At 43.4% G+C, this 9,865-nt stretch overlaps 1 protein-coding gene across 2 annotated transcripts in view; it reads right to left on the bottom strand.

The window, feature by feature from the left end:
* Positions 1-381: 381 nt before the first annotated feature.
* LOC119172970 (5-taurinomethyluridine-[tRNA] synthase subunit MTO1, mitochondrial) overlaps positions 382-9,865 on the bottom strand; it is a 146,859-nt gene continuing 137,375 nt past the window's right edge. For both annotated transcript variants that reach the window (XM_075889894.1, XM_037424108.2), the window contains exons 15-17: positions 6,113-6,209; positions 1,678-1,738; positions 382-548 (exon numbers count right to left, since the gene is read on the bottom strand). In XM_075889894.1, the coding sequence (XP_075746009.1) occupies positions 450-548; positions 1,678-1,738; positions 6,113-6,209 (257 nt within the window). In that variant the 3' untranslated portion in view covers positions 382-449. The remainder of the gene's footprint in view (positions 549-1,677; positions 1,739-6,112; positions 6,210-9,865) is intronic.

Genomic DNA, 9,865 nt, shown 5'->3' with positions numbered 1-9,865 from the left:
TAGTACTCCTACGATATGTTTCTGCTTTCTAAGAAAAAAAAAAAAAGCTCTGGAATATGGACTGTGTCTTTCAGAACTTTCCGACTGGCTAACATTTGGGGGCGAGCGGGCCGGCACCCATAGTGAATGTAACTTTGAGCTCTATTTAACCAGTGTATGCTGTAATGGACAGCCCATTTAACGGAGCCTTATGTGGCACCACCCCTGAAGCATAGAGTGTAGGTGACACCCTGGTTATTACCTATGGAGGGCAGAAGTTTGCAGAGATCTTGAGAGTTGAAATTGATTGGCCGCAATGATCCCACATCACTGGAGTTAACATTTCGAAGGACGGTCTTTCCTTGGGGAAAGCATAATTAATCAATTATTCAAGGATGAAGATGTAGTTAAAGTGATCAGCTTTTATTTTCTATCTGTACAATATGGCTATACTTTTCAGCCTAGCACTATCAGAGAGCGGACGACGGTCTTTCTTTTTCCTTTGCGAGTCGCAACAGGCTTAGGAGTGCTACTGGTGTAACACCAGGTATCCTGCTTGCCGCTCCCACCTGCATAGAAAGAAGAAAAAAATAAATAAAGAAATTTGTGTAGTACATGCAGCTGCTAAAATTTAGAGTACTATACTATGACAGTGTGTTTCATCGACATACTATTGAATACTATATCATTGCAGATAAATGAAGGTGCCCAAGGAACGAGAGATTTACAGAAGCAGGCAAGTGCAATATTGCCCTTGTGTGCCATATCGGGACTGTCAGCTCTAAGCACCAATGTCTCACGTAGCAGGTGCTCTTCTTAGTGTCTTTTGACACAGTACTTTTTAATACGAGTTATGAGTGTTTTTTTTCTTGAAGGACATCTTTTTTTGAAAGAGATGACAACAAAGAATATATTTAGGAAGAACTTTCCCGCAAGAGTTGCTGGGTGGGAGTTGAAGGCACCATCCCACCTAATAACACGCCTCTTATCAATAAGTAAAGAAATTGTGCAGGAATGACAGTGCTTTGGAATATGTGTGAGTAGATGTGAGTAGAAACATGAGTCCAGGTAAGGATGATAGTGATGCTGAAAATGAGTAGAAGGGAGCGTAAGTCTGCAAAATAAGGGGAACTCACTTGGGCTCACTCGTACTCGCCAACATTTTCCTGAGCCCGACTCACTCAGACCCAAACTCATGGCTCATTATGAGTCTGAGTGAGTCAACTCATGAGTGAGTTCTTCGACCAACGCATGCAGAACTACACCTTGGTAATCGTCGTCTTGAACAGTGATGCCATTATAGCAGCCAGGTAATTAGCGCAGGTAGCCTTGCTGTGACATGACCGTATAACGTGCCAAGTTGGATGTAAGGAACCTGAGTGTGCTAACCAAGCTGTGTGGCTTAGTGCTACCGCATCGAAAAATATCATCCAATATTCCATCGGAGAGAGGTGGGCAAGCTGACCGCAGAACGAGTGGAAAGCTGACCGATAAGCCCTTGCATCTGAAGGCATCAAGTTTGCCTGAACGAGGCCCTTGCTGTGAATGAAATGAAATGAGGATATTTTGAGGGATTATTTCATTGCACAAAGGCCAGAAAAAGAGATCTGTACAACTAATAGTGTAGCAACAATAGCAACAATATGCCATCAGCGTCTTGTATGTTGCCAACTATGCAATTCTACAGATGGTACTCACCGTAGTTGGTCTTGCTTGCTCTAACTTCGACTTCATTTCATTGGACAAGTTCAATGAAGGGCTGGGGAAAGAAAAAAAAAAGGAATGTTCTGCAAATGAGGACTACACAAATGAATCAAATAAATAAAGACTGCATCATATCAAACTTCAGGCGGTTCACTTACATGCTAGTCTGGCAAGAAATCGGTACAAAAGAAGGTAGCGCATGTAAAACGGGCAAAAGGGAAGAGAACACGGCAAGGCAAGGACAGCTGGTGTTCATGTTGTCTTGTTCTATATTATTTTTTGCCCATGTATATTTGCTTTACCTTTCTTTATGACACCCTGAAACAAAGCCTAGTTGTGTTCTAGTGGTTCGTTACCACACACACAGGCATGTGCACGAGGGGGGACAGAAGGGCAGGTCTGCAACTTACACTGACTAGGGGGCGGGGTGCCCTCCTAGACACGTAAGGGGGGGAGGGGGCATAAAATCTGCCCTATACATTGAGCTAATAGGGAGGGGGGGTGCAGCGATGAACCTTTGCCCCCCCTGCACGAGAACCCTGTGCACACCTATGACGATACACAAGCAGAGCCAGAAGAATGTTGTGGCCTGCAATTTTTTACCTAGCCTTACTTCTGCGTAAAGTCACTAAATTTTGTTCTTTGTCCCGAAAGCATGAAGATACTTATGATGTTAGGTATAGCACTCCAAGGCCGTTCTTAGCATGAGGTTAGAGTACAGTTAATGCCAGCTTTTAGGATGTATTGTGGTCCCTTGAGATAATCTAAGAAATTGAATACACACCATTTTATTGACATCAATGATACAGATCAATGAAACCATGCCCAAAATTGTTCTGAAAGGCTATCAGCACATCTCATTGGTCGTACTGTAACAGAAGATGGCATGTGTGCACATGTATGATAGAAGAAGAAAAATATCTTGACAAGAGCTCCTCTTTAATTTCAGCATGCTTCACTGCAACTTATGTTTGCTCGATAGCAAAAAAGCCCTACAATGTGGCGAAGCTACCCTCCATGATCTGCAACAGCATCAAGTGCAACAGCATCAAGCAATGGTTTGTGGCAGCAATACAGCCACTACCCTAGCGGTTATAGTAGATCCGAATATCACCTTTTCAGATCTTCGATCAAAGCAAAATTCGGAGGATGAACGGTTTCAGTGTCCGAATTTGAGATGCCCTGATATAGATGGTTCATGGCAGACATGGTGTTTACACAAAACCTCAGGATTCTCAGGCATGTCCAAAAACATCGTATCTCACAAGCTTTTCGCTGTCTTCTAACTTAATTGTTAAGCATTCTTTTACATATCCCAAGCTCGTGATGGAGTACCAACAGCTTCATGAAATATCTGTACGTCTCCCTTAAGCAAAAATATTGCCTTGCTGTATGGTTTTTTTGTGATACGAACGGTTGCTGAAAGTACCGTATAAACCGGAATATAAGTCGAGATATTTTCAATAAAATAACGAGCTAAAGTCGCCCCTTGTCTTACATAGCAGTGTCTAGCCGACAGTGCACCACTGTCAGGCAACATGTGGTTTGCATGTGCATGAGAAGCTGGACACGGCCATGTTCACATTCAAATCCAATAGCAGGTTGTTTTTTTTTTCTTCTCTCTTGTCTGTTTTTTTGTGTTCATGATTTGCCTCCGATCTGTTCTAAGTTTTTGCTTCGCTTGACATTCTGTTTCATTTTTAGTGGTCTTTTTTTCGTTCACTGAATATGAGTAGCGGTACGAGAAGGCAGTACTCAGCAGCGTTTAAACTAGAGGTTGTTGAGTTTGCAGTAGCGAATAGGAATATGGCTGCTCAGCGCCGCTTTGGTGTATGAGAAAAAAGCGTGTGCTATTGGAGAGTGCAGAAAAGGAAGCTGCAGACGTGCAATCCTCGGAAAATGTCATTTCGTGGGCAAAGTGCGGTTCATCCGCAGCTGGAGAATACGCTAGGGAACTTTGTGTGGGAAGTTCATGCAAGCTCGCTGCCAGTAACCGTGGATACCATACACAAGAAAGCTGTGGAACTCGCTCGAGAAGCTGGGCTCATTAGAGAAGAGTTTCGTGCACCAAACTCTTGGGTGCGTCGATTCATGAGACGCAAAGAATTTTTTTTTCCGGTGGCGCATATCCATCTGTCAGAAGTTTCCAGACGAGTTCGAGGAGAAGCTTATAAACTTTCAACGCTTCGTGAACCGGCTTCGGGAGCAGAATAACTACATGATGGGGCAGATTGACAATGCCGATGAGACTCCCGTGTGGTTTGACATGCCTTCATCGACCATGATCATGCAGCATGGCACCAAGGCTATGAAGATATTGTCCACTGGCAACGAGCAACTCGCGCTTCACCGTCATGCTGGCATGCATGCCAGATGGTAGAAAGCTTTCGCCCTTGATCATTCTCAAACGTAAGACAATGCCAAAGGAAGTGTTCCCGCCCGGTGTTGTCGCTCGCCTCAACAAAAAGGGATACATGGACGAGGCCATGATGCTCGAATGAATACGAGTAGTCTGGAACCATCAGCCAGGTGCACTGCTGCGTCTTTGCAGCATGCTGGTGTTAGATGCGTTTTGTGGTCACTTAACCAACGCTGTGAAGCGCGCACTGGACGATGGAAAAACAGACCTCCCCGTGATACCAGGTGGTATGACGTCCACCCTCTAACCGATCGACGCTGTACTAAACACGCCGTTCTAGGACCGAGTGTGGCTGGAGTACCAAAAGTGGATGTTTGGTGACAACCCAAAGACACGACGGGCCGCCTACAGAACAACTGTTTGTGGCTGGGTGCTTTCCGCCTGGCTTTCTTTGCCAGATTCCATGGTGGAAAATGCTTTTAAGACATGTTCCATCAGCAACTCGCTGTATGGCAAGGAAGACAACGCACTGTGGGAGGCGGCCAGCGACAAACTCTCGTCTTCAGAAGACAGAAGTGCTTCGTCTGACGAATAGGAACAGTTTCGATGGTGGTTGAGAGGAGCTCCGTCGATCGGGGTGCGGTGCGCCGAATTTGCAAATAAATGACGTTCGGCAATTTTGGGTTGTTTTCCTTTTTTTTTTTTCAGTAACCTGAACTTTGGGGGTCAACCTACATTCCAACTCGACCTATAGTCCGGTTTATACGGTAGGGTCATGAAAAATGATCACTCCTACCACCCAAATATTTCTTAAGGAATGTTCCCTGCATAAGCATTTCCTATCAGCAGCCTGATTACGCCCACTGCAGAGCAAAGGCCTCTCCCATGTTCTGCCAGTCAACTTGGTCCTGTGCTTGCTGCTGCCACTTTATACCCGCAAACTTCTTAATCTCATCTGCCCTTGGAATACAGTCACTTGGAATACAGTCTGCGATTTTTAGTGACCAGAGGTTATGTTGCCTTCGCGCTATGTGCCCCTGCCCATGAACATTTGTTCTTGATTTTGATGATGTCCTTAACACCCGTTTGTTCCCTGATACACTGTGCCTTCTTCTTGTCCCTTAGGGCTACACCTACCATTTTTCTTTCCATTGCTCGTTGCGTTGTCCTCGACTTGTGTTGAACGCTCTTTGTAATCCCCCAGGTTTCTGCTTCGTAGGTAAGTACCGGTAAGATTAAGCTGTTATATACTTTCCTATTGAGGGATAGTGGTAATCTAACATTCACGATTTTAGAATGCTTGGCGAACATGGTCCACCCCATTCTTACTCGTCTAGTTACTTCAATCTCGTGGTTCACCTCTGTGGTTACTACCTCTCCTAAGTAGACGTACTCTTTTACAACTTCAAGTGCACTGCTACCTATCTTGAAGCGCTTTTCTCTTTCAAGGTTGTTGTACAATACTTTCGTTTTCTGCAGATTAATTTTAAGGCCTACCTTTCTGCTCTCCTTGTCTAATTCAGTAATCATGAGTTGCAATTAATTCCCTGAGTTACTCGGCAACGCAATGTCATCGGCGAAGCGCAGGTTACTAAGGTACTCTCCATAACTCTTATCTCTAACTCTTCTTAATTTAGGCCTCCGAAAACCTCCTGTAAGCACGCGGTAAATAGCATTGGGGAGATCATATCTTCTTATCTTCCACCCTTTTTTATTGGTACATATTGTGTCGTTTTCTTTATGGAGCTCTATGGTGGCAGTCGATCTGCTGTCTTCCAGGATGTTCATATATGCTTCGTCGACGCCCTGATTATGCAACCTCTGCATTACTGAGATATCTCTACTGAATCAAATGCCTTCTCGTAATCTATGAAGGCTATGTATGATGGTTGAATGTGTTCTGAGCATTTCTCTATCACCTGATTGATAGTAGGAATGTGGTCGATTTAACCTGTACGAAATCCTGCTTGATGCTTTGGTTGATTGCACTTGCTATGGCATCTATTTAACTTTTACACAGACTGAAATAACGAGAGGATACATAATAATATAACTATTGTGTCGACTCACTCATTGTAGTCAATATTTTCTGGAAGCTGCAGAGCTTCTCCTTCCTCAAGTTCAAGAATCTCCGCCCGCTGCCTAGCTACTAGGTATGCGTATCTAGCTGAAAGACAGAAAAGAGGAACAAAATAAAACATGTACAACTTTTCACATGTGTGTACGCAAACGCAATCAACTTGTACACCAAAGACAGTGAAGCTGTAGACAAAAGTTCTTTCAGTATCTTCGTAGCCTGGTTATGTTATCAATGACAGATGCCCTTAATTAGAGGGACTGTCCACCATTTGGAAAAATTGTTATGATTGTGGCACAAATTAGAAGATCATTCATCACATTAATGACAACTAGCATGCTTTGGTCTCATGAAAAAGGAATTAAAAATTTAACTTTATGCTAAAAGTTGACAAAAAATGACCACTAGCATCACAAAACAGCGATCCCCACAGGTTGACTTTTTTGCTTTCAAAAACAAACATGTATAACTTGAAATTGTATTTTATGCATTTGAGGCAGCTTTAGGTTGCACCAGAGACTAATTTTTGCTTTTTTTCACATTCGTTCAAAAAGGCACTCGGCGGCGCTGCTGGCAGTGTGTTCGATTGCCTGCATGTCTGCCGGCAAATGGCGGAGAAATGAAAATACGACGTCTGTCGCCGTTCATAAAAAAAAAAAGTGCATGTGCCTTAAACAACCACTAAGGTATTTGTTTTATGAATAAAAAAAAATTGACAAAGCCTGCAAGAAACCGCACGCGGTTTCAGTTTTCGGCTTTCACTGTCAGAACAATTGTCGTCGCCTCCCCCGACCAGTGTCGTGGGCATTCATCCCACTCATGAAAGGAGACCGAACGCAGGTAGAAAATTTCTGCTTTAAAAATTTCTACACATTTTTTAGAGAAGCCGCTGCAAGGTTAAACACTTCAGATGGTAGGCTTTTTATTGCGACACAAATCAGATAACCAGGGAAGGATGGTAGACAGTCCCTTCAAAGGGTTCATGAGCCACCCCTTGTGACTGGTGAAAAAACACATACAGCAGAAGGCAGGTGCTGATGCAAACAGCTCCGCCAAATCTTGCAGTTGTGTGCAGCAAGAAGAGTTCGCAAGCAGTGAGCGAAGTTGCCTCTTCCTCAAGTGTGTTCTCTTCAAATAGAAGCCCATCCATACTCTTGTTCTAAAGAGGGCATCATGCAGCAGATTTCGCACTACACAGAAAACTGCTGATATTGATCGGTAGTAGTTGGCAAAAAGAACGAGCAGCATTTGGATAAAATGAAGCTCTTGCCACAAGGTGTCACCATATGCCGGGTGATGCGCTCTATAGCTTGCTGAAATTACATAGCTGTGATATTGTGAATAACAAAGAAAACAAGCCTTCATATATACCCTTCTTTCCTTCATTCATAGTGGGGGTCTCGTTATGGCAGACTTAATGCCTTCAGGTGGTATGCGAGAAATTATTGGTCAACTGCCAGCTCATAATAAGATCACATGCTACGTAACGCCAACAGGAAAAAAAATAAGTGTTCCACACTCGCCGATATGACAACAGGTGGCACTGACTGACGCTCCCACATCAGTCAGTGACATTCCGAAAATTGGAATGTTACGCGAAGAACGGCAAGCAGCTCAAAACTTGCAGAGCTGCTCAAGCACAAAAGATGCATGAAAAGAACACACACACAAGATAGGCACAAACTAACTGTCCCAGCCTGATACTAAATGTTCGCTGCTCAAACACAAAGAAGGACGCACGAAACTAATGCACCAGTATGTACGAAACGAGCCCAGACTAACAGCTGCCACAGCTGTTACATCTTTATGTTTGAGTAGCGCACTCCTTTCACAAATGTGCCCACTGGAGCGAGTGAGGGGACTTCCGTGCACTGTCACTTCAAAGAAACTTTGTGGTGGAAGCACAAGACATACAAACTGTCTCCATCACGAGATAAGGGTGCACGCACAGGCGACCACGCCCTGTAGGGCAAAGTACACATGTTATAAGTAAGGGGTGTGAGCAGGTCAGTGACCTTCAAAGGGCACCCCTCATGCCATTTCGCAAGTGATAACAAGAACTCACTGAAAGGCCACCGAGCTTTGAGTACCACTAACGGCAAACAGTGTACATAAATAGCTCGTTGTTGTTATGTTGAGGAACATACACTTTGTGGCGGAGTTGTTTAGTGCCATGCACTATAGAGCGAGGGGTCATGGGCTTTATTTCTGCTGACCATACTTTTTCGTTCTTGTCCTTTTTCCTATCTCTCAGCGTACATTTTACAACGTCATATCTGTGAAGGAAATATGTCAGGGAAGTCTTGGTGAAACCCAGTTACAACATACTTTCATGTTAAGAAAGCTTAGAAAGATTGGTGCATTTGGTAGAACGCACATCATGAATGAGTACAAAGTCAGACCATATTGTGCTGCCAAGTTGTGAAATCTTTTCGGTCAAACAGGAAAACTAGGGAGAGGAGAAAAGGAAGCTGACTGTTCTCATTTTAAGTTTTCACATCAAAATTGCAGCACCCATGTTAATATACAGCAGTGTTATGTTAATGCAGACTCCACTTTGCCATAAAGTTCCTGAGTACAGAAAAACAAAATCAAAATGGTATAGTGTGCATTTCCTAATCCGACACAATTAAACGTTTTCTTTCTGACGTGTCGGGCAGGTGGTGCAGAAGTTACATCGTAGTGCTGCCATCTGTGTTCTCATATCCTTCCCAGCAAAACAGGATGCTGTGCATTATAAGACTGGCATGCCTTTATTAGAGGTGTGAATAGCAAAATTTTTGGTGCGAAGCGAATTCAAATATTAAAGTATGAGTGCAAAGCGAATTGAATATTTTTTGAGTGGTCAGATATTTGTTTAATATTTTTTGAACACTTCGAAGTTAAATCTGCAGAAAAAAAGGTCGCAGAGGATCCCTAAGCCCGTTCTTATGAGACAAGATCATGGAAGTGTTTCTTCTGCCTAGGTTCGTGAAGTGCCATAGGAATTGTGTTCCCTAGTTGTTTTATCGAAGGTCAGGCAATGCAGAGACCGAATCGTATTTATTTACATGACTTAATGCAACCAATGTGGTGTCGACAACACTTTACACATGAAAGGTAAAGGCTGTTTTCTTCACCTCTCCCACTCTTCATTTGTGGAGGCCCAAGTGATTTAGTGGGCAAGGTCATGCTCCCTTCAAATTCAGAGTTGCTAATCGGCCCAGTAGACATCACTGTATAAAAACATCTGAAATTTCGGATGCTGAAAATCTTTGTCCCATTTTTTCGGCCTTTTTGGACCGAAATAGCGTTGATTAAAGCCCCCACCAATGCCGCGTAGGTTCGAACCAGTATTACCGTTAGTCGATCTGTTTATGGCCTTAGTGGAACTCAAAAGACACCTTTGCCGCAATACCAACATGTAATGCAGTGAAACATATTAAATTCGATAGGGCCAATGCAATGATGGGGTGCATCTACATATATGTAGAAATCAACGTTTTCTTGAGTCAATGTTTTTGCTACCACAGCAGTGTTTGAAAGGCAGCTTTGCCACAATGCCATAACATAATGGCATGAAGTATATTAAGAATCTGAAGGGGCCATCGCCAATCGGACGTTCACTGCGTTTGTCTTTAGGATTTAGATAGGGGTGTGCAAAATATTCGGAAGTTTGAATCCTAAATAAGTGCTAATCTTCTATTCCTGATTACTGCCCCTTGAATGGTCACTACATATGTGAATTTCACAATGCACCTGTCTTA

Source organism: Rhipicephalus microplus, chromosome 3 (genome assembly GCF_043290135.1).
Source record: "Rhipicephalus microplus isolate Deutch F79 chromosome 3, USDA_Rmic, whole genome shotgun sequence".
NCBI classification, from domain to species: Eukaryota; Metazoa; Arthropoda; class Arachnida; order Ixodida; family Ixodidae; genus Rhipicephalus; species Rhipicephalus microplus.
This window is presented reverse-complemented; position numbering and strand designations above follow the sequence as displayed.